The sequence below is a fragment of the Callospermophilus lateralis genome, chromosome 6, assembly GCF_048772815.1.
Source record: "Callospermophilus lateralis isolate mCalLat2 chromosome 6, mCalLat2.hap1, whole genome shotgun sequence".
NCBI lineage: Eukaryota > Metazoa > Chordata > Mammalia > Rodentia > Sciuridae > Callospermophilus > Callospermophilus lateralis.
This window is the reverse complement of record NC_135310.1, coordinates 36792102-36817822: the sequence shown is the minus strand read 5'-3', so window position 1 is coordinate 36817822 and position 25721 is coordinate 36792102. Positions and strand designations below refer to the sequence as shown.

Below are 25721 nucleotides of genomic sequence, written 5' to 3'. Positions count from 1 at the left end.
CCAGCACTTTATGAAAATAAATTTTTGTTATTTAAGCTACTTGGTTTCTGATACTTTATTATAGTGGCTTGAGCAGATTAACACAGGGACAAAGCCTAGGCCAAAAGACATAGATTGAGGAATTAGGTTAGTTGTAGTTCAGTACATGAGAGAGGAGTCCATGTGAAATATGACAACCAAAGTAGAATGAAAAAGAGTCTTACAGTCACTCACTGAGTATAGAATAATTTTTTTTAAATGTATTTAAATAAGGCATGGCTATGTCCAACACAAGGAAAATAATATGAGGAAGTTCAGTGTAATGGATGACAAAGGAATAAAAATATCTTAAGAACTATTACATGTCATATAAGATTAAGAATAGAATTAAACAAAAGGATTAATACCTTAAAATATAGTACTCAACTGTAGTAACTAAAACAGCATGATACTAACATAAATATAAATCAATGTAACTGAATGGAAAAGACAAAGGTAGTTTTTAGATACTTATGATCAGCCAAATCATTTTTTGAAAAAGGTGCTAAGATTTCACAATGGAGAGAGAAATGACAATATCTTCAACAGCTGGTGCTAGGAAAACCAGATAACCATATGCAAAAAAAATGAAGTTAGGCCCCTCTGTCTTACCACCCAACAAACATCAGTTTAAAATATATCAAACAATTTAAGTCCAGAAATGGTAAAATGACTAGAAAATATTCTCTGACATTGGTTAGGCAAGGATGTGTTTGGATAAGACCTCAAAGCAAACAAAGCAAAAATTGACAAATGATATTATACCAAAGTATGAATTTTCTGTACAGGAAATGAATCAGTCAAGAGATAACCTACAGAATGGTAGGAAACATTTGCAATTATACATCTGTCAAAGTATCAATGTCTAAAGAGTATAAGAAACTCAAACAACTCAATAGTATAAGACCAAACAAACAAACAAACAACAACAACAAAAAAACTAACAGACAAACCCTCCAAATAATCCATTAAAAATGGACAAAAGACCTGAATAGGTTATTTCCTAAAAGAAGACATATGAACAAGTATATAAAAAAAATGTTCAACATCATTCATCAGCAGGAAATACAAATGAAAAATCACAATGAGATATTGCTTTACCCCAACTAGAATTGCTGCTGTCAAAAAAACAAACAAACAAAAATAATAAATATGATACTGGCTGCACAAAAAGAAAAACTCTGATACACTGTTAGTGGTAATGTAAATTAGTGGAGATATTATGGAAAACAGTAAGTATATTCTGCAAATCATAAAATATGGAACTACCATATGATATAGCAATCCCACCATTGGGTATATATGTCTAAAGGAAATGAAATCACTCTATGTAAAAAGATATTTCACTCTTATGTTTATTGCAGCACTATCCTCAATAGCCAAGATAGGGATTCAACCTAAGTATTCATCAAAAATGAATGGGTAAAGTGATGCATATACATAATGGAATACAATTCAGCCATTTATAAAATGATATCCCATCATTTTCAGCAACATGGTTAAACCTAGAGGACATTTTTTTAAGTAAAATAAGCCAGGCACAGAAAGATAAATAATACATGATAGCATTCGTGTAAAATTTAAAGAGGTTGATGTCATATAGTTAGTAGATTGTTGTTACCAGAGTCTGGAAAGAGGAGGAAAGAGAAAGGAACAGTGATAAATTGACCAATGAGTATACAGTTACCCAGTGGAGTGAGCTCTCGTGTCCTGTTGCATGATAGGGTGACTATCGTTAACAATATTGCTCTGATTATTTCAAAATATCTAGAAGAGGGAATATAAATGTCCTTACTACAAAGAGATGATAGATGTATGAGATAATGAATATGCTTTGATGACTGACTGATGTTTGCATTTATCAAAACCTCACATTGTACCCCACAAAAATGCACAAATATGATGTCAGTTACAAATAAAATTTTAAAAGCGGTCATTAATGGTTGCTATATAGTTTATAAATGGCATATCAAGACACTCTTTCAATGGAGCACTACTCCACTGAAATGGACGGCTGGATTCAGGAGATGAAATAAGAAAGAATGGATAGATAGAAAATAAAAAAAAATAGTGCCATACTTTGTGTGTCCAAGTTTGACAATAAAGTAATAAATAAGTATGAATAATTGCTAGAAGAGAAATTGAAGCTAACTGATGATCTGCACTCTGGTGCACATTTAATTTGATGAAGAAAGTGAGGGTTAGGATACTAAAAGGTCTATAAGAGATTGTGGAAGCAAGGGAAAGGATCAGTCTAACAAAGGTGACATCTGGAATATGGAGGAATGGAGAAATGGAGAACAGACTTCATTCAAAGGTATAGGAAAGGACAACATAGACTGAATATTCCCAGAGCTTTCCCACCAAAAATCAATATTCCTCAGAAGAGAAGATGTTTTCTTAAAATTGACACACAATAGCATGTACTCTTTGAAGGAAACACATTCAGTGGCAACATTAGGAAATGCTTGATGTCACTTCTTACAAAGAGTTTGCTTTACAGATTTGTAGGAAAACTAAAACAACAACAACAAACTTTGAGAATGAGCTATTCCTAGGGATACAATCTCTAAATTGTAGGATAATATCTTAAGCCATCCTTTCTAAAAATTACTGAAATCAGTATTTGGCTAAGTAGTTATGCAAATATGATTATAAATATGCACCTTTAGAGTTAAGGAAAAAGACAATGATTCTAATACTCTACAAATTGGTACTTTTACCATGGGGAAGAATATCTGGTAACAGTACCATACACATGTTTAAAACAATCTGTCTTTCACAAAATTTAGCAAGACATAAATTGGATTAACTTGTGAAAAATTTTAGGTGATTCAAAAAATGTTCTATTAATTCCAAAATATTACTATCAAAATGCCTGAAAGAATTTGCAATACATTGGTTTATAAAGTATGAATAAAAGCATAATTTTTCATTACTATTAGAGTGAATAGAGGGCCTACTTCTTACTTGTATTTTACATTATCACTGACCTGCATGAGACACTTCTTTTCTTATATATTTATTTAGTTCTTTTCCCCATTACTCCTTTCCTTTCCTCTCTCATATTATATATGTGTTATGAGACTTTATAAATATTTCAAGTAGGTATAGAAAGTATATTAAAAATCAAATAGTATAAGTGAACTTTTTTGTTTCATATATAGTCTTAAAACTGAATGTGCAAATTATATATATTTTGGCTTTTATTAGCAAAATAAAATATTACCTTTAATTTAAAATTCTTTATCTTTGGTTTTCTGTAGGAATTTCTTAGTTAATATAATTTTTAAATTTTAGATAAGCATATTCAATAAAAATAATGTAATGTAAATTTTAAATAATCAAAATATGTTTGGAAGCCCAAAATATTTTGGAATGTTACAGACCTATATTTCAATGTTCTTCCCAAACACTGTCTACCTCTGACTGAATAATTTAATTAATTTAGAAAATTCTAAGTAGTCCAGTCCTCTTTGAAAAATATAAAACATTTTCTTTTTCTGCTGCCTTTTGGATTCCTCTTATTGAGAAAATGTCTGGCTGATTTGAACAAGCATGCTCTGTAAAATTTTGGATGCTTTTTTAATAGAACTCAAAGCCTTTTATATATATTCACCCCTCATTACTCACAATAATGCCAAGTGCTATAGTCCAGGCAGATATTTATTATTTTATATGTGAAAAGACATTAAAGTGGGACCATTTCTCAGTGGAGTAGGGAAATAAAAGTTTTCAGAAATTCTGTTCCTTCTAGAACACCATGTAATGAGCTCTTAGAAGACAGTGCAGAGCTACAATTTAAAATCCTGTTTAATCAGCCATAGCAAGCTATGTGCAGTCCCAATGGAACAACTCTGAAAGGAATCAGGACTCCTCCTCCTCTATCCAGTGCCTGTCCAGGAATTGCTTTCTGGTCATAGTCTGCCATGAAGGGCCACAGAGAGCCAAGGGCTGCAAATCTGGGTCTCTGCATGTCAGCAAAGAGCAAACAGCAGAATACAAATCATCAACTTTGTTTTATGAATGTCTTTATTTACAAGGCTAGAGTAGAATTTTTAAAATAAGAAGTGCAGCATTAGCATTGAATCTGTCACTCACAGCTCCAATTTTGATTCCTGTCCTGTAAATGATATTGCATTCCCTTTTTTTTTTTTTTTCTAAGTTTCTGCAAGGTTACTCTCAATGACAGAAAATATAAACCTCCAGCACTTATTGTAGGAGGCTTGGCTTGCATGTTAGAAGGAAATAAATTTGTTTAATGAAAAGGGAATAATAACCTTCATTCAAACTAACTTATTTGTTTGACAGGGGTAAGTATAACTTCTTAGGCAATTTTGATTGCATTTTAATATAAATTTTGGTACTAATCTTTTTATTTTATTTTATTTTTATTTTTTTAGTTCTCAATGTACCTTTATTTTATTTACATGTGATGCTGAGAATCAAACCCAGTGCCTCACACATGCTAGGCAAGCACTCTACCACTGAGCTACAACCCCAGCCCGTGTGCTGATTTTTTATTTTCCTTTGAACAACAACAAAAGCCCATCTAGCTTTTGGTCTTGGTAAAATGCCCTTCAAATGAAGAGAGATCCTCATTGGCTGCATAAGACCCAAAGACAGTGGATAGGAAATGGACAGAAATCTTCTAATTTTGACAATGATCCTTATTTGTTTGGGAATTAAAAAGCTCATACTACAAACCGAGAAGATGACAGAAAGGGCTGTGTTTGGTTTCATGGAACTTAACCTGTTCACCAATCCTGCCACACTGGGGAAAACAGTACCTGAATTTATATTTATGTCAGGCATAGAGTTGATGGGTAAGGTTTCATTTAAAGGTTACTCCTAAAGAAGTATCTGTCATCGACACTCTGTTCTCTGGTGATTTCTGCTTCTTCCAAGTACTGCCCTATAGAAAAATAAAATTATTTAAAAATAATAAGTAAAATATGATTTAATAGCCTATCTCCTGTGCCATAATGATTATGCATCTCCTCTCTTGTAGCTCCCAGCGGTAGGAGGACAGTTGACATTTACCATCTCATATGACCTCGAGGAAGAGGAAGAAGATACAGAGTATGTTCTCCAGCTGATGGTCCTCTTAGAGGTAGTATACTAAGCACATTGCTTTGTAATCCTAGTACACCATATATTTTTTCAGGTTACTCAGGCTCTTTTTACCTGGTTGGTTTGAAATTAATTTACATAATTCTAAAGAAAAAAAATCTTAGGAATTTTTTGGGGGTATAATTCCTATGTCTCACTCTGAGGACATATCTAGAAAACTAAATATATTCACTGGGTTCTAATAATAATGGAAACCTTTGGACCCGACTTATAGATTTAAATTTAGAGTATGATGATCATGTTTCTGTGACTATAAGTATGATGACAGTGTTTAGGTGAAAGCTGATTTATATAGTTTATATAAATTTTCCATCTCCCCTTGCTTCCACATACATTTTACTATTTCCTTGTTTATATCAGTCATAAATAAGTGAAAAAAATGAAACCAGTTCATTTAGCTATAGGCTACAGTTAAAGCTTGACTTTGAAATCCCAATTTAGGTATGAAACATAGGAGAAACTGTTTTCAGGGTTTGGATGTTTGTAGTCAATTCCCAAATGCTGGAAACCAAGAGTCCTAGAAGTGCTCCCTTCCCTTTCCCTTCCCTTTTCAGTTATGTCTACCCTTGCCCCCTAGTCATACATACTCAAAGACATACACATGCATTCCCATTCATGATTCCGAAAGGTAGAAGTCAGTAAACAGCCTCTGTTAGTAAACAGCCTCTGTTATTCTTTCCCTTAAACATTTCAAACATGTGGATCAATGACAGAATGACAGATTTTTTTTCCTCTAAATGAATATTTTTCAGAATTGATGAAGTGGTCTGAATTTTAGTTAGATAGATATTAAGATAGATATTAAGAAGTTATGTGTCATTAATATGAATGAACTAATACAAGGACAAACTAAATGTTCAAGATAAATCTATATTCCTTATTATTATGCCATTCTCCTACTGTAATCATTGTATATAGACCTTTTTTATTTGTTTTACTTATGTACATAGAAGTCCTTTACACGAATAGCTTAATTAAGTAAAGCTTCTTTCTCTATTGTCCTTACCATCAACTAATATTTTTGAAAAATATAATTTTGTGTTCGTGTGTAAAATCAGGGTGCCTATAATCACATGCATGCTTAGGCCTTGCCAGCTATGTGTTATTTTAGCTCATGAGGAAAGTGGGATCATACAAAACTAAGATGCTTATACTTTGCAGTGCATCTGGTGAAAGCTAATATTTAAATTCATGTATTCTGAAAATGCATGGAACAACAAGGGAAGCCAACCTAAAATTCAAAACCTACTGATAATAATCTATAGGATAAATAATCTAGATACAGATTTTTTTGTTTTACTTTTTTTTTTTTTTTTTTTTGCCTGGTTATCAATCTTATCTTGATATATTTTTTACCCTCCTTAGGGAAATGGCTTGAGAATCAGCACAGCCCAAGAAGAGGTGTATCTTCAACCATCTGAAGAACATGTCAGCATGTTTGCACTTAAAGAAGAGTCATTTACCATACATGGCACAAATTTTCCAGTCAGTAGAAAGGATTTTATGACAGTGCTTGTGAATTTGAAGAGAGTCCTCATACAAATCACATACAACTTTGGGATGGATGCCATCTTCAGGTAAAATCAGGAACTGCACCTTCCAAGTCCCCACATTTACCTTGGGGCAAACATGCATATGCTATAAAAGTGAAGGGGCTTGAGGCAACTTCCTTGATCAGGCCAACACAAATAACAACTCTTTGTGCGAAGCTTACAAATAACATCTTACCAAAACTGGGGCTTGCATGATCTGGAGCTACAACTTCTTTTAAAAAAGGAAATAAAGTGTGATCAATATCTTGATTGGACAGAGGTTGCATGGATGTCTCAAGATACTGGGTGTCTTACCTGGTACTGGGCTAGAAGCTCTCTTCCTCTAACTGGTAGCCAATGAGATTAAAAGTCACCTTCAACTGTACCACATGAACCCCTAGACAGTAGCAGCTCCCCATCAATCTTTTTGATACCCCTCACAGCTATGGGAGCTTTTTTTTGCTTTGCTTTAATGAATTCCTATAATTTGTTCTGCAAAACACACACACACACACACACACACACACACACACACACACACCAAACAAACAAACAAAAAAGTGAATTTTAAAACCTCTACATTTAGCCACATGTGGTGGCACATGCCTGTAATCCCAGAGGCTTGGGAGGCTGAGGCAGGAAGATCACAAATTCAAAGCCAGCCTCAATAACTTAGCAAGGCCCTAAGCAACTCAGTGTCTCTAAATAAAATACAAAAATAAATAAATAATGACAGAGGAAGTGGCTCAGTGGTTAAGTGCCCCTGAGTTCAATCCCCAGTACAAGGGGGAAAAAATCTCTAGGTCTGTTCCTTCAAATACAAGATAAGAATAAGCATTGGTTTTTTGAAAGATGTTCATGAGCCCTTTAAAATTTTAAATATCACAAATAAATTTTCTTAGAAAAAAAATCAGATCATTGATGTTTTCTTTACAGTTCTGCCAGAATATGTAATAAATAATGACTCCAAGGTTGAGACATGCTATACTAAAATGTAAAGTCACCTTTATGATGGCTCAGATAGTAGGAATCCAAAAAGATACAATTCCAGGGTACTCATGTTTAGAAAGTGGTTTGTAAAATATTTTCCTTCATAACTTAATTAACTGGTTTCTGTCTTATTAGTATGTTGTTCGTAATAAAAAAAACCGCAAGCCTCTTTATTTAAATAACCACCCATCCCTGTACAAACCATTGTAAAATTATAATGGCCCCATAGTATAAGAGGAAAGAGTGTGGATTTTAGAGTCAAAATGAGTAGGAATTCAGCAAGCTGTCTTGCTTGTTGTGTGCATATGGCAAGAGATTGGGGTTTGTAGAACCTCAATTTTAATTGTAATGTGCAGATAATAATTCCTGTTTCCAGGGTTGCTGTGACAATAACATGTGATAATTACATAAAGTGCCCATTACCTAGAACATTTTCAAAGATTAGCTCTTTCTTTTTCTCCATGTTTTTTTTTTTCTTTTAAATGAGAGTGCCCTGGCTTGACACAAAAATACCCATATCTGACTGAATGTAGGGTGCTGTGTTTTCCCTTTTTAAAATTGTGACAGAATTTTAACTTAAACTATATATGAATGAGCTCTTTCTCTTTTCCTGTTCTATGCAGATAACAAATAGCATACGATATCATGGCATCTTACTTTTGAATCGGATTCAGTTAGATGATCAAGTTTGACCCCACACTGATAACTGATAGACCCTTAATCAAAGAAATGTCTCAAATATTAGGTATTTTATTTCAGATACCACCTCCCATTATTTGCTTGTGCTGCCTAGTTTGTCTTTCATTTGTAACATTTCAGCAAAGTATAATCATCATTACCATTTCCCAAAGGAGGAAACTGCAGATTCATAAACAAAACCATTGCCAAACAATGTACCTCTTTTGCATAGGCAATTCTGCTAGAAACAGGGTTAAAGTGCCATAAAGATGAGAAGCTGCACTTAGGAATTAATTATGTTTTTCCCATTTAGTAAATAGAGATTGTCATGATGTTTAAACAGTACAAAGAGATGAGTCCTCTAGCTTTCAAAATGAATGACAACCAAATTGACAAAAACTGGCTAGGGGGCTTATTTATTTTTGTCAACATTGTTTCTCAGGCTAGTTAATCCAAAGACACTTCTCCCTGATTTATGTCAAACAGTTTCAGTGTCTACCCTTCTTAAAATCACTGGTTTTATTTGAAGCTTTCTGAGGTATCCCTGTATATGCAGGACACATTCACAGACCGTGGCTATGTGAACAGACATAGGAACAAATCCAAGTAGGTGACTGCTTGCCGCCACCTTTATTACTAAAGCACTGTGGTTCAAGGAAGTAAAAGCCAATTTAGATTTGAAATTCCTCCCCACTTCAGGTGAGCTGAAAGTCAGCATGAATCCCAAGTCAGTAAGCTTGTTATATTTTATTTATCTCTGATCTACTAGTAGATTGAGTCATATTTGTAAAACATCACCTGAATTGATTCAACTTGTCTTGCACAGTAGGCTTCTGACTTGGTATACTGTTTGTGTGCTAGCATGAGTAAATTGAAACTATCACAACAGAAACTCATGTTTAGGCTTATTTAAGGAGGATTTACTCCCGTGATACTTCTCTCAGCAAATGGGCTTAGATCTGTCCGATTCTGTAGTCAGGTAGAATTGTATAGTAGAAACCTGGGTTGCAGGTCGAGGATTTTGACTTTTGTTTTTAACTCAATTATGTAATAATTGTGTAAGTAAGTATGGCTTTGACCTCTTTGTACTTAAGTTGCTTGTCTCCTCCTCCTCCTCTTCCTCCTCCTCCTCCTCCTCCTCCTCCTCCTCCTCCTCCTTCTCCTCCTTCTTCTTTTTCTTGTAACTGAGGATTGAAGCTAGGGGTAAACAACCACTGAGCAACACCCCTAGCCCTTTATATTTTGAGATGGGTCCTAACTATGTTGCCGAGGCTAGCCTCAGTCTTGTGATCCTACTGCTGCAGCCTCCCAAGTCGCTTGGATAACAGGAATTATGTTATGCTCCACCATGCACAGTTTAAATTGCTTCATTTCTGAAAGAAGGAGGAGGACAATTGCTCTGTCAATTTCAAAATGTCACTTTGAAAAAGAAATTAGAGAGATGCTGAAGTGGTTTGATAGTGGAAGATCAACACACAGATATGAAGAATGCCCACCTGACCCACCTCATCCCAAGGGAGAACATTTTTCTCCAAATACCATTAAGACTTGGAGACACCCAGAATAAGGCAGAATCAATTTCAACAATTATTTTTGTTCTTACTGACATTCTTTTCCATATATATATATATGGAAAAACATTGAATTGCCAATGTGAGACTCTATAGCACTTATTCAGCAACAGATGATCAAACAACCTGAAACACTGACAGCACAAGGAGGTCAGCGGCCCTGGTTGTTTTGATCTTATGGTTGCTGAACAAAGGTTGGCTCTTGTAAAATCCTCTGCAGGCCTGAAGTACCCCTGAGAACTTGTAGTTGTTACCACAGTGTAATGGATCCCATCATGACTTTATCATGATATACCTCATATGTCTTTATTGCTTAAAAATGAATACCGAATCTTTCAAAGGCAATATTTATTCACATAACTTTTAAGTTTAGGGGTTATGAGCTGAGAATGGTTAGACAAAATTTAGACAATAAATAATCTAGAACAATTCTTGTAAACTAAGACATTTTGTTTATAGAAAAAGAACTGATAGATGCATAGTATGCTTCCAATTTTTTACAATAATAATCCAGGCAACCACATTTTAAAGAAAGTATACCGATAAAGACTCTAGAACTTAAAAACTTTTATGCAACTCACTTGGTATCAGGCAGTGGGTAAGAGGTACAAGCAGCATTTGAATTCCTAGATGCTTTCTCCTGTTATCTTTAATTACTTCCCAGTGCTACCCTGTAAATACTGGATTCAGTCTGCAAACATTTTTATAGAGCACCTTCTACGTGTGTCTATTCAGTTCTCACTCCAGTAAAATGGTAAAAATAATATCTAACTTCCAACACTGAAGATTAAGTGAGAAAATCATGTCTATAAAACACCAGACGTGCTACTCAACATGTGTTGGTAAGCAATGTAGGGTAACAAGGAGGCCCCTGGTTTTGGAGTCTCACTCAGGTTTGGATCTGGGTTGCACTGCTCACTAACTATACATGTTGTACAAGGCACTTTATTCCTCTGAGCTTTAGTTTCTTCATTTGTAAATTTGAAGGGAAAATGTGATTTTTACATTGAGAGTATTGATACATAAATGTCTTTTAAGCACCCGTTATAGCACACTGAAGATAGTAGACACAAATTTAAGTAATAATTATTAATATGTGCTAGTTCTAAGCTAAACTACAAGGATAAAAAGATGTGTAAATGATCATTGAGTTCAAAGAAGGTGTAGTCTAGTAGGGAAGGCGGATATGCACATTAATGATAACTAAACTGTACAATCGAAGTGAATATAGTGTAGATTGCTAGGACTAAGGAGGAAGAGATGAATCTATACATTAGCATTTAATATAGACTTGGTAGATGTCTATAGTAGTATCATATTTTATCATTTACTTCTCCTACTTGATATAGAGTTGAAAATGTTTGGAGAGAATATATGCCCCTTTTCCAGATGGCTGTACCAGACATTGACTGAAACACTGAGTGATTTTGTTGCCTCTTTAGGAATGCAGTAAAAATTACTAGGCTCTTGTAATTGAGCAGTACCTTGCACAATTCCCATCACATAGAGACTAAAGAAATTCTGAATCCGCATCTTAGGTTTTGACAAAAACACTTCAATAGCAGTAAAATACTTATGATAGTTAACCCAATGTAACATTGTTTTAAGTGGGATAAAATAGAGTCCTTCAATGTAAAAAGGAGAGTGGAAAGGTAAAAGAAAAAAAATTGTAAGACCAAAGGTCTTTCTGTTATTTCAAAATGTGATGTTTTCTGGTGGTGCTGGTTGTTTTAGTGTAGTATAACTACACTACGTCTAATTCTGGTGGGAACTGTAGTAAATCAAAAATATACTAAGGTAGTACAAGGACAATGTTTCTGATATGATTTCAGTATTTTTCATAATAGCTTACATAATCATGTCTTTTCTCTTCATCTGTTGTCTTATCTGCACTTTCAAGTCATAAAAATAAAAATAAGAAAAGATAGCTAAAGATTTGACTTAGTTGACAAATCTTTGACAGCTCATGCATCTCCAAAATTTAGTACTTTATTACTGCCAACATTTCGTATTTAAATGAATGCAGGCTGGTAACAAGAAAGTAAAATGACCATATTGAAGGGGAAAAAAATAAACTGCAGCCTTCTTCATGAGTAACACTTAAAACTGTTAAACACATTAAAATCCCATTTAACAAATAGCAGAACCTAATGAACGCTGGGACTACTCAGTGAATACTAATGTGGAATATTACTGGGAAAGATGTTTGAGTGTTGAAATTTCTCATAGCTCAAAATGGCTATACAAATTAAGGAGAGGAACATCTGTTGTTCAAAAGACAAATGAAATTTGGCAGTTCGCAGAAAATATTTTTGTTTTTGTATCTTTATATTTTAAATTGTTTCTTAAAGCGGTCAATTGCTCATTCTTCTACCTGGAAACTTCCAATGCTCTTCCTTTAAGTTTTGCATATCAGTTTTATATGGGAAATCCTAGGATTTTATCTATGTGCAATCGATCAACCTGCTAATTAGTGCACTGTGACAATCTATTGCTTGATAAACAATTAATATATTAATCTGTTCGTGAATACTCATAGCAGCCAAAAGGTGGAAACAACACAAAACTCCATCAACAGAAAAATGGGTAAACAAAATATAGTATATACATGCAACAGTATATGACTCAAGCATCTGAGTCATATATTGGTGCATGTATATACCATGCTAGAATAGACTTCAAAACAGGCTAAGAGAAAATCATCAGACACCAGGGTCACATATTGCTTGATACTGTTAATATGAAATATCCAGAATTAGTAAATTCACAGTGATAGAATCAGATTGATAGCTGACAGAGGTTGGAGGAAGAGGGGAAGAGACAGTGGCTACTTAATTTGCATGAGGTTTTCTTTGAGGCTGATGAAAATGTTTCCGATCTAGACAGAGGTAGTAGTTGCACAGCATTGCGAATGTACTAAATGATGCAGAATTGCACACTTTAAGAGTTCATTTTGTTGTGTGAATTCCACCTCAGATAATAAAAAGAGGAAGAAATGCCTAAGACACTGCATGCCATTGTGCACAAGACTGCTTGGTGAGGAGAAGATCATTTAGTGATTTTTCAAATGACCCATGTAACATGAACACTGTATGATGGCGATTTTTAATGCCTACCTGTCGAGGACCTTCTATCAGGATGTCTAAGCTGTGCCCCTAGAAAAGACAGCATCCAAGAAATAATGCTGGATGAGTTCATCTGCCGTTAAAGATAATGCCCTGGTCTTTACAAGGCACCAGCTGTCACTCAGCACAGAGAAGATTTCATCCAGCTGCCTATTTGTTTTTTTAAGATTTTAGTTCCCTCTCCTTTTCTGCTTCTTGATCATAATGAACTCATACAAATTCCAAATTAATATCAGTGTCTAGGATTAGTAAAGTGGAAGTAAAGCCAATAAAGATTTTAGCAACTTGTTGGAAAGTTTACAATGTTGTTGAAGGTTGTCACTTTTGAAAATAACGTTTAAACCTTGTCATGAGCCCTATAGCTTTGCTCTCTGGATTGGCTACAGCATACATTCCTACATCCAGCAAACTCTTGGTTTACATGTAAATCCCTGATTAATAAAAATCTCTTGAGTAAGAAATTCAGAATGCCCTAGCAAGAGCAGCTGAAATTTTCTTATGGCTAAAGGGTGCCATATTATGTCTTATAAAGATCCATCAATCATTTTAAAAAACAAAGTTTATTATTGTGAATCAATACAGGTCGTTTAGGTTTTTTTTTTTGTTTTTTTTTTTTTATTCATGTGGTTTATTTTTTGCTTATAAACATAGAAGTTTTTTTGTCAACATTCTGGTAGTCTGAGATCAGGGTGACAGCACAGTCAGGTTCTGCTGAGAGCCCTCTTCCAGATAGCAGGCTACGCTCTTTTTATTGTATCCTTACATACTGGAAATAGGGAAAAAAATGCTATTGGAGTTTCTTATAAAGCCACTAATGCCATGTGGGCTCTGACCTCAGGACTGAATTTCCTCCCGAAGGCCCGTGTGTTAATATTATCATGTTGGGGGTTAGGATTCACTGTTACATTATTAATTTTTAAATTTTTTGTCTAGCCTGTACTAACTATTTACATTAATGAGGTTCAGTGTAATATTTATTTTTTTAAAATATATTTATTTATTTTTATGTGGTGCTGAGGATCGAACCCAGTGACTCAGATGTGCAAGGCAGGTGCTCTGCCACTGAGCTACAGCCCCAGTCCTCAGTGTAATATGTCAAAACATAGAGCATATCATGATGAGATACAGCCTCCTCTTATACATCCCCTTCCCTTACTGCTAATAATCACTATTCTACATTCAGGTCAATTTTTATATATTTTTTAAATTCCACATATGAGAGAGAATATGTGGGACCTAACTTTCTGTGTTCAGCTTATGTCACTTAATGTAGTGTCCTTCCAATCTACCCATTTTACTAAAGATGAAAGCTTTCATTCGTTTTTTTTTTTTTTTTGAACTAAATGATCTGCTATTGTGTACAAATACCACACATTTTAAATCCATTGACCCATAGATGGGCACCTAAATTGATTTCATATTTTAACCATGTGAATAATGCCACAGTAAATGTGGGGGTGTAGTATCTCTTTGGTATGTTTATTTCATTTCCTTTGTATATACCCAGAAATGGAATAGCTGGATCATATGGTAGATCTATTTTTAGTCTTTTGAGGTACTCCCCAACTGTTCCCCACAATGTCTCTACTCATTTACATTCCTATGAATGATATATAAGGGCTTCTTTTTTTCTCTGCATTCTTGCCTGCATTTTTTGGTTTTTTATTTTCTTATAATAACCATTCTGACTAGGGTGATATGATAGCTACTTGTAGTATTAATTTGCATTTCTCTGATGAGTAATGATATTGAGCATTTTTTTCCATATACTTTTTGGACATTTGTATTAATTCTTTTGAGAAATATCTGCTTAGATAACTTCCCCATTTAAATTGGATTATTTGTTTATTCATCATTATGTTTTTGGGATAAGATCCTTATGTATTTTAGATATTAACCAGATGAGTAGTTAGCATATATTTTTGTTAGGATGTCATTTCTGTAGGTTGTTTCTTCACTCAGTTGTTTCCTTTGCTGGGCACGATTTTAGTTTGATGTGATCCCATTTATCTACTTTTGCTTTTGTTTCCTGTGCATTTGCGGTTATATCCGAAAAAGCCATTGTATATACCACTGTCTGTAACTGTTTCCCCTGTTATTTTTTTTTTCCTAATATTTTAATAGTTTCAGGACTTATTCTTAGGTCTTTGATCTACTCGAGTTAATTTTTGTAAATGAGGAGAAATAGTGTTCAAGTTTCAGTCCTTTTCTGCATAAGGATATCCCGTTTTCCCAGCACCACTTCTTGCAGAGGCTCTCCTTCCTCCAGTGTCCATTTTTAGCACCTTTGTCAACTGTCTATTGGCTCTAGTGCATGGGTTTACTTTTAGAATCTCTCCGCTGTTTCATTGGTCTGTGTCTATTCTTATGCTAATGATTTGGTTACTGTGACTCTGTAGTATGTCTTGGAATCAAGTATTGTGATGCCTCCAGCTTTCTTCTTTTTTGTTTAAAATTGATTTTACTATGCACAGTGTTTTGTGTTTTCATATGAATTTTGGGATTATGTTTTTTCTAGTTTCATGAAAAACGTTATTGGTGTTTTGATGGAAATTGCATTGAATCTGTAAGTTGCTTTGGATAGCGTGGACATTTTAACAATATTAATCCTTGTAGTCAATGAACACCAAAGGGACATTTTTTTGTGTGCCTTATTCAATATTTTTTCATCAATGTCTTATAATGTTCATTGGAGAGGTCTTTATAACTTCCTTAGTTATATTTATTCTTATAACTTATATTCTTATATTCTTTATAACTTCCTTAGTTATATTTATTCTTAGGGAATTTTTCAAGCTATTATGAATGGGATTTCTTTCTCAATAGTTTCATTATGATATATAAAAATGACACTGATTTTTATGTTGATTTTCTATATATACTGAATTTATCATTTCTAATAGGCTTCTGATGGAATCTTGAGGGGTTTTTATGCATAATATCATATCACCTGCAAACAGGGATAATTAGACATCCACTCTTCCTATTTATGCACTTTGTTTCTTTCTCTTGCCTAATTGCTCTAAGTAATCATTAGTTTTGCCCTTTTAGAGTTTATTTAAAATTTGTTAAATGATTTGGGTTTACAAATAGTTCAGATAGTATTTTCATTACTACTTATGTAGTCATTTTTACTGTGTTTCAACAATCAGTGAAAATATGTTAATTGCATGTCTAGTATATCATAATTACTATAATATCAAGAATTGGTATTTATTTTTTTATTTAATCATTTAACCAGCTTTTCTCTCAAATAATAAGTGATGCCAAGTCACTTGACTAACATCACCAAATGGTATAGAAGTATCAGTAAAATAAAATTCATACATACAGAGAACAGTGATTTAATTTACACCAAAAATAGTTTAAGAATAGTGCTAACAAGCTCTACTGAGCATTTGAGAAAGTTTCACTTATACCTACTACAACATGGGTTTATCTCTGAAGAAAAGAAACCAAAATTCATTCCACTTTTTCTTTCAATTTAAAAACTAAAATTTAAGATTAATATTGTCCCTTGTTTTTCTACTTCAAACAGTCATGGGAATGAATGTATTCTATTTCAAAAATCACTTAAATTATATGATTTTAAACTGGCTTTTTTTTAGTCTTCATAGAAAGAAAATGAAAATATATAGCAGCCAGGCACAGTGGCTATGTAATAATCCCAGCCTCTGAGGAGGCTGAGGGAGGAAGACTGCAAGTTCAAAGCCAGCCTTAATAATTTAGCAAGGCCCTAAGTAACTTAGCAAAAACTTATCTCTAAATAAAATATTTTTTTAAAAGGAGCTGAGTTAAGCACCACTGGGTCTAATCCCTGGGGCCCCTCCCCTTACCCCACTCCAAAACCCACAAAGCTAAGAACCAATAAATAAGGAAGAATATTCTCATATCTTTTTTAGTATTTGATGGTTGTGATGATTGTCAGCATTTGTAGCTGAGCAGGCCTTACCTAATACAGCTGTTCCTCAGTATCCTCAGGTGATGGATTCTACCCAAATCCCTATATGCTTAGTCCCTATATCAAATGATGCAGTGTCTACATATGACCCATGCAATTTTGCTATACAGTTTAAATTAACACTTGATTACATGTAGTTGCTATATGAGCAGTTTTTCTAGTATAATGTTTAGGGATGACAATGACAAAAGTCTCTGCATTTTCAGTACAGGTTCAGTTTTCCCAAATATTTTCAATCCACAGCTAGTTGAATACACAGATGTGGAGCCATGGATAGTGAAGGCTAACTATATAATGCATGACAGCTTCAAGTTATAGATATTCATTTGCTTTCTTCCAATGGATGATTTTCTCATATTTGTATTATAGTTGCTATACATATTCTTTAGCCAATATAATGCCATAATGCCGAAGAGATTGTGTATTTACTTAGTATCCGTTTCCCCACTTCTCAGGTTGAGCTCCGTGAAGCTTGAATCTGCTGTCCCATATCCTACTGATGGAAGTGTTGCAGCTGCTGTGGAAATCTGTCAGTGTCCACCAGGGTATAGTGGCTCCTCTTGTGAAGTAAGTTTGTAAAAATATATTCTCCATGCAATATAAGCTCCTTCAGATACTATTCTGAATACAGTAGTTCTTTGCTAATAATTGCACAAATAATCATGTATTACTTGAAGAAGGAACAAAATTCTACTAAAAAGTCAAGACTTGTCCAAAGAGTATTAACCACATAATGCCATCATGGAAATTGGTTCCTTTTGAGACATTTTTTCTTACTATAACTGAAAAATATGATGTTTCCATAAATATTTCTTTCCTGTTCAATCAGTTGCATGCTGGATGGCAGGAGAATAATATTTCAAAGTGTTTTTTTTTTTTCATTTTCATTTCAGTAGTTATCCAGAATTTAGTACTTGTTTTTTTTTATTTTCCCATTTTAAAATCCTATATATACCTCTTTTACTCTAATTCCTGAGAATACAACCAAGTCACAACCATCTGAAGCATGCAATCTTCAGAATGTCAAGAACATAATTCATGGAACAAATACCTTGCTCTAGGAAATTCTTTACCATTTTTTAATTTGTTTTATATCTAAGTTTCAGATATTAGTTGTTATCTCAAAATTCCAGATTTAAAATAAAATTAATGTTTCTTACTTAATACCACAGTATATCTTTTTGAAAGGGCAATTTTATTTACTTCTATGTATTTTCTCTGAGGTAGTTTGAAAATTGATTTTACTTGAAACATGGTCAAAAAATGTAAACATGAATTCCCTGCCAAAGGGAATGCCTTCAAGATAAATAAGAGCTTAAATTCTTTAAAATGATACCTTTAAGGAATCATTTGAGTGCATCAGGATGTTCCAGTTCAGAACACTAACCTATTACACCATTTATAGAAATACTATAGGCACTGCTTTGTGAGTTCCCTCATACTTTAAAATAATATGTGCTTCTAGAGAGTGCTTAGACCTTACAGTCATATTCATGACAAATGTGTTTTCTTTAACTGGGCAGATTTACCTATCTAGAAATAAAACTAAAGGTAATTCATTATAGTACTTTTTTTTCCAAAATTTTTGAAGAAAGGAAAAAAAATCATGGATTTAAACTATCTATGTCCAGCCCTATTTGATTGCAGATATAAAATCTATGTTGTATTTGAAGAAACGTTTTTTTTTATAACAAGTCTTTCAGCTTTTATTTTCAACTCCTTTTGGAAATTTAAATTCCTATTTCAATTATAATAATAAATAAATACCTTACTTCTCTTCTTGCTTTAATACATACCCACATCATTCTCATTTTAATTCATCATCTTTTATGCAAGGACCACATGCCTATAGAATAGAAAATTGTCTTAATATTATAATGGTTTAATCAGCTATGTTTCATGTTACTTTTGTCCCTTTGAAAATATTCTGACAAATTCTGCACATATTTGATAAGTTATGTAAATTTCTCTGTATAAATTGTCAATGAGTATACAACACAATCTCTGTTCTTAAAGAACTAACACTCTGGGGAAACAGAACAAATACCTATGAAAAATTGGATCATAGTACTGTATCATTAAGGGACCAGTTAACAGGGAATCCTTCAAAGGGTGAGCTACTCTAGTGGAAAGAAATGTCTTGGAAAGTATCTGAGAGATGCTAAATATTAGTAACACATGGACTGGAAGAGAGAAGCATGCAAGTGTGGAAAAGAGAACAAAAAAGGAGCAGAAGAAGAAAAATAAAGCTTCCTTGAACCTGGCACACAATAATTGATAAATAAAGTTTCTTTGAGACACATAAAAGAACTTAGTTTAATCAAGGGACAATAAGTTTTGGAACTCTGGAGTTCCTCTGTGATTTTGTTTCTTTTAGCCTCTAATGATCTTTTCTGTTCTTTATCAAAACTTTCTGTCCCTAGACTTGATATCACCCAATGCTGTCCTTTCTTGAGGTTGTTTTCTTTTTTCACTGAGCTTAGTTCAGAAGGCCAGTCACTAGGTTTGTTATCATTAATATCTTGCGATCCCTTAAAAGCAGAGTAAACTACAAAGACCATCCCATTACTTAATTATAGATTACTAAGAACCTCTGGCCAAAAATTTATTTGAGACTTTATTTGGGACTACAATGTTGATTTAGAAGCTATTTTTTAAAAAATTCTTCTTCTCATTTCTACTTGTCATCTTATAAATCACTCTACATTTAAACTTTCAAATATTTTCTTATTTTCCTCGTACCATCATAATCCATTTTACTTGATAGGTGAGGAAATGAAAGCACAATAGGATACTAAAAAAACAAAGTTTTAAGGCCAAATCTGTTTCCTATGAATATGAATCTCTACATACACATGTTTGTACTCTCACTTTACTACAGTAATTTCCTAAAGCATATATTTCAGGCAGTCAAGACCTAGGACATGGAGGATAATGTAATAAACAGTACAGATACGGTCTTTGAAAAGCTAGGTAAATTAACAGGATGTCATCACATCACAAAGGTCCGGAGGAGACTGATTTCATATGAAATCAGTCAGGAAGAGAGAGGATTCAAAGATGGAGAGACTACTTTATAAAATTTGCCATGAAAGGCTTTCTGAGGTGGTGACATCAAACCATGTTAAAGAATGGAAAGTAAAAAGAGCTTATGAGGAAGTGGCCTAGAGTTTGGAGTCTGCAGGAACCTGAAAGAAGGCAAGTTTGGCTGCAGTTTAGTAAGCAAGGGGGTGAGTGGCCCAAAATGTGAATGGGGGAGCCAGGCTATTCAGAGGTGTTCACGCATGGTAAGAATCAAGATTTTATTCTAAGTGCCATGCAAAATCAATAGAGGTCTTTAAGCAGGATGTTGCCATGACTTGAATTATGTTTCTTTTTACTGTATTTTTTTACTTTATACTACAGTCGCATCATTATAACTATAACATAAAGACACGCTGTAGAATGGCGTGACTGGTAGGAAGAAGAGCAGTTAATACACTAGTACAGGTAGAACATGTAAATTACAATAGTTTGTGTTCATTTATTCGCAGGGCATATGCAAATACAGAACATATTATATATGTATTTTGAGAACCAATAGGACTTAGTGGTATTCTACATGCCAGGAGGAGAAGAAGAAATAGTTTACGAACGAGTCATAGGTTACCAGCTAAAAACTGTACAACTGGATGTGATGCCATTGATTGAGCTGGGAATGGTTACTCTTCAGGAATAATTGGGTTGGAGTGAGGAGGGAATCAATGGTCCATTTTAGAAATATTTGGTTTGGAAACACTGTGAAGTGTAGATGTCAATGTGTCCTTAGAATATGCAGGTCTTGGACTTAGCATATCTATCTGCCTGGTTGGAAGGCATTAAACTATGGGACTAAATAAATTAAACAGGAGAGAATGTGATTAAAAAGAGAAAAATAACCCCACCTAGACCCTGAGGGGCTTCTGACAATGAGAAGTAGGGTCAGAGCAGAGAAGAATGTAAAGAGAAAGGAGATAAATTCAGGGAGCATGATGTTGCAGAGATTGGGAGAAGACTTTCAAGGTAGAAAGGAGTCAGCCAGGCAGAACGATAAGAAGATCCCAGATCAAACGCAGTTGCAGAGTTGTGCACTGTGTTTGGTCAAACGGAACATGGTGGCAGGGACAAGAGCAGTTTTAATTGAGTGAGCACAAAACAGATGAGTATGGGATGAAGCAAGCAAGGCAATCGAGGAAGAAAAGATTGTGTAGAATAGTTTTGCTGAAAAGAAAAAAAAGGGTGTTGTGTAAGGTTAAAAGAGTGATTTTGCCATTTTGTTTTTTTCTGTTAACTTTTGATGGAGGCAATGGGTCATATTTCTGAGCTGATGGTAGTGGTCCAGTAACAAAGATTTTACTGATGGAGCAGTGAGAGGGAATATTGAAAAGACATAAAGATCCTTGAATCAAGAACACAAGGGGAGTAAGATTTCCTTCAGAGGAGGAAGGATCCTGCATTACCCCCTCTATTGTTGCACAGGGAAATTGGCAAGAATTTCTGAAGACAGAGGCGCATTCTTTGTTGGCTTAGGAGCGGAAAGATAGATTCTGATGGCTTTCATTTTTTTTTTTTTTTTTTCTGTGACTAATGGGGTAAATTCACTGATTAAGAAAAAGGTTTAGGGAGTTGGGGCACTTGAAAAATGAAGGTGTTATACAGGTGCTACATTTTAAAATGTTAAAAATATATGTTATGGAAATCTCTATGAACATCTGCCCTAAAAACATCCTATCAGTTCTCTCACTCTTCTCTTGATATAAGCTTTACCTCCTTCTGGATAGGTAGCTTCACCAGTTTATAAACATTTATATTATAGAAGAACATCACTTTCATAATTAATCTATGGAGACCAAAATTTTAACAGGGGAAATTATTGGAAAGGAACAGAAAGTCGACACTTTCTCTTTCACACTGCTCAAAATAAGAGGAAAGTTGATTTTATTTTATTTTCAAATATGAAATATCTGCAGATCCTTTTTTTCACGTGTCTGTTATTGATGTTTAAATTGAAGAGTCCTCATATCCTAAGGCAGAAGAACATTTCCAACAATACACAACACAATTCTATATACTTTATTACTTCAGTGGTTTCTTTCATTTCTATTTTCAACTGGAAAAAAAGACCTTTTGTGATATATGGTGTTGTATTTAACCATCCAGAAATACAGTTTATAACCCACAAAAGGTGATTACTACATGGACACATATAAGCTTCTAGAAGACATCAATACTTACCTTACAGTGAATTTAGATACCTTTCAGTTTGTAGAAATCCCCAGAGAATAAAAATTTAATTAAGAGTGAGTGGATTTAGAGCAGGTACTGACAAATAGGAAATCTAAGACCCAAGTATCCTGTTATAATTGGAATTCTGGTTTTATATCATAAACTGTTTCATATATAAGAAATCTACAATAAATATAAGCCAGATTATAGGAGAATAATACCATAAAATAAACTATCAGGGGAATATATGGTAAATAAACCACAAGCTACTTTGGGTAAATTTGAAAAAGCATTATAGGATGGAGGAAATTTGGAATGAAATATATAAATTACATATGTATTAAAGTCAAATGTGTATGTTGTCAAATGTAGGAGGCGACTGCTATCTGTTTTGCAGATGATCTCAAAGATTTTTATGAATGTGAAGCGGTTGAGGGTGGCGACTGTGTGGAAAAGGGAGCTATTCCCAAGTCAAATTACTTGGGAGGATGTTGAGTGCCCTCGTAGGCTAAGATTCTCTGAGCCCTTTTATGTTGGCTGCCTTTTTTTTTTTTTTTTTTTTTAGTACTTTTCCTTCTATTTTCCTGTCTGTGCTTTTTACTTTGAGACTGTCACATTTCAATTCTTTATATCTGTGCTTTATTTTACCATTTCAGAAGAGACACCATGCTAACGCTTCCTCTAATCTCATACCTGCCAATAACAGTAAGGTCAGTACGAAGTCCCCAATGTCAGGAATAATAGTGCTGCAGCAATGTTTCAATTGTGGCTACCTTTGACAGCACATTTGCTGAGTTTGCTACCTAAGTTATTTTCTATTATCAGAAAAAAATATTCTTTTTTTAAAAATACCAAGACTGATGCAAAATTTATCTTTCTTTCAGTCTTGTTGGCCTCGGCACAGAAGAGTTAACGGCACCATATTTGGTGGCATCTGTGAACCATGTCAATGCTTTGGTCATGCAGAATCCTGTGATGACATTACAGGAGAATGCCTGGTAAGTGCTGTCTTTCCACTGGGGATGCTGATTGACACAGCTAAAATTGACTCAACAAATACCGCAGTTTGGTTGCTGCCTTTGGAACCTTGAACACTTGAGTAAAGAAGTGGTTTGACAACGATATTTATATTGAACTATGTTAGAAGCTGAAAATACTCTTGCATATGTAATCTCCCTAGTAACTATTAGAAAGTATTTATTTATATTAGTCTAAGAATCGAGTTAGAGCTACATCATTATAGAGCATAACTAATGACTAGGATATATATTCTAACACGAATATATGTGATTTCACTCCCTTCCATAAATCTACCAAAAATAGACTGTTCTAAAACAAGAAATTATGTATATCCCCATAATAGGAGAAGTGTAAAATATAACCTTTATAATACACATAATTCAGGGTTTTTTATAATTTATTATTTTCACATTGAAAATGAGGACATTTGTATATTTATCTGAAAGTTTCAGCATTTAACTATATGCAAAGTGTCATGCATAGATAAAAAATCATAAATATATGGAATACATATTCACTAGAGTCATTTCTCCTTCTACAATTAAGGCTATACTTTTAACAAGAAAATAAGCTCTGCAAAGTGCAGAGCACTTTCTATCCTTCTAAGAAGCCTTAGGACTGGAGAATTACTCTGAATAGGCCGTTCTGATTAACTCAAGGGCATGTTAGTTTTATATTGTCTGACATGGCATGAAGCTTGAAACAACACTTCTCATTTCATTAGTCTTGCAGAAACACAATTTGAAACAGTGCCAATTTAGGAGGATATCATACTCTCATTTCCCTGCAGAATGTAAGACAGACTCTGTTATCAGTAATTCTTAATGTTTTCTTTCTCTTGCTCATTTTGCCCCCTTTCTCTTCTACTTAAAAGCTTCTGGGAAAAATCCAAAATGAAAACTCAGGGCTTTTGTTTCAATGTAATTTGGCATTTAGGTTTATTGATATACTTTCTGTTTTCTCTATATAAGATTTTGTTTAATTGCATTGCAGTATAAAGCATGATAGACTTAATTTGTGAATCAGTAGATTTTTCAAATGGCATTTTTACGAATAGAAAGACTAAGTGATTTTCATTTTAATTATACCACAGTCTTTTAAAACGTACCTTGGGAAAAATATTGAGTTACCTTTAAACACTTTATTAACATGCAGTAGGAAATATACAGCTCGAAACTAATGTGGATTTGCTTTACTTACCAGAAAAAGGCAAAAATAAATATGTCACAATACCAAACTCATAATGTTCCCTAAGGTAATATAACAAGTTGAATTCATCACAATAAAATGAAATCATGCTGTTGGTCAATTTGGTGATATGATATTTTGAAGAATGAAACATTTGTTTTAGAATTAAATAGCTTCTTTCAGCATAATTTTGAGAGAAATCAGGGAGGAAGCAGTGATAGCTGAGATCTTATTAAAAAAAACTATTTTATTGGCTGTTTAATGGACAAGGAGATAGACATCTACCTTCAAATAATAGAGGAATCTTGGAGACAGAATCTCCTGTTCCTTGGATTTTCCCAGGTAGCTGGCAAGTAAATGATCAGGTAGGATATATTCTGGAGACGTTCAAGTGTTCTTTCTCTGAAATGGTATTGAAATCTAAGTGCCAATATCTTAATTTTAGCTTATGTGATCCACAAGGAGAAAAATATTAGAATAATTGCATTACTAAGGCATTCTTACATTTTATTGTTCAATTGATCTTATATTTCAGCTTCTTTTTTATTATTCATGGGGAATTGTTTCTTTCATTAAAAGATAATTTATGAAACTTATAGACTTATTTTACTTTAGCTTGTCTGATTACAAATTAACTGAAATACATTTTTGACATCAGAATAAAAATTCAGACAACTGCTATAATGTGAACCTATATGGAAAAAATCATTTTAACTCAGAGTATGATCCAGGAAACATTTAAAGCCACATGGGAAGATGGTATGTTTCTCATTGATCTCGTGATATGTGATGGGAACAAACATTTGAAAGGCACTTTTATAGCAAATCACCCGTGTAAACAACTGGCTTATCATAGTGAAACTTTCATGTTTTTCAGTGTTGATTATATTGGTTGTGTGATGCTATTTTATAGTTTTAATTACAAATATACTTGTTTGAAGATTATTTTATTTTTATTTACTGAAACCTAAAAATACGAAGTGTAAGAAACTTTATTTTTCCATTAAATCAGTTGTTAAAGAAAAGCAGGGTCTCTTGAGTTATGGGAGATTTTCTGTGGAGTTTTACAATTACATTTTCATTCTAGTTAAATTGTAATTAATTTTATGATTGAATTTTTTAAACTCTTAAGTTGTTGACAGAATTTTAATTTTGTTAACATGACAACATGCAAAGAATTTTTCAAAAAACAAACAATTATTTGGTAAGACCTAAGTTAAGATAAACTTAAAAAGTGAAGGAGGTGATAGGAAGGCCCAAT

At 33.7% G+C, this 25721-nt stretch overlaps 1 protein-coding gene across 1 annotated transcript in view; it reads left to right on the top strand.

Moving 5' to 3' along the window:
* Positions 1-25721, top strand: part of Lama2 (laminin subunit alpha 2) — a 566319-nt gene that overhangs the window by 308547 nt on the left and 232051 nt on the right. Inside the window, exons 13-16 of the mRNA XM_076858266.2 lie at positions 5030-5131; positions 6517-6728; positions 17464-17575; positions 23137-23250. Coding sequence (XP_076714381.2) covers positions 5030-5131; positions 6517-6728; positions 17464-17575; positions 23137-23250 — 540 coding nt within the window. The remainder of the gene's footprint in view (positions 1-5029; positions 5132-6516; positions 6729-17463; positions 17576-23136; positions 23251-25721) is intronic.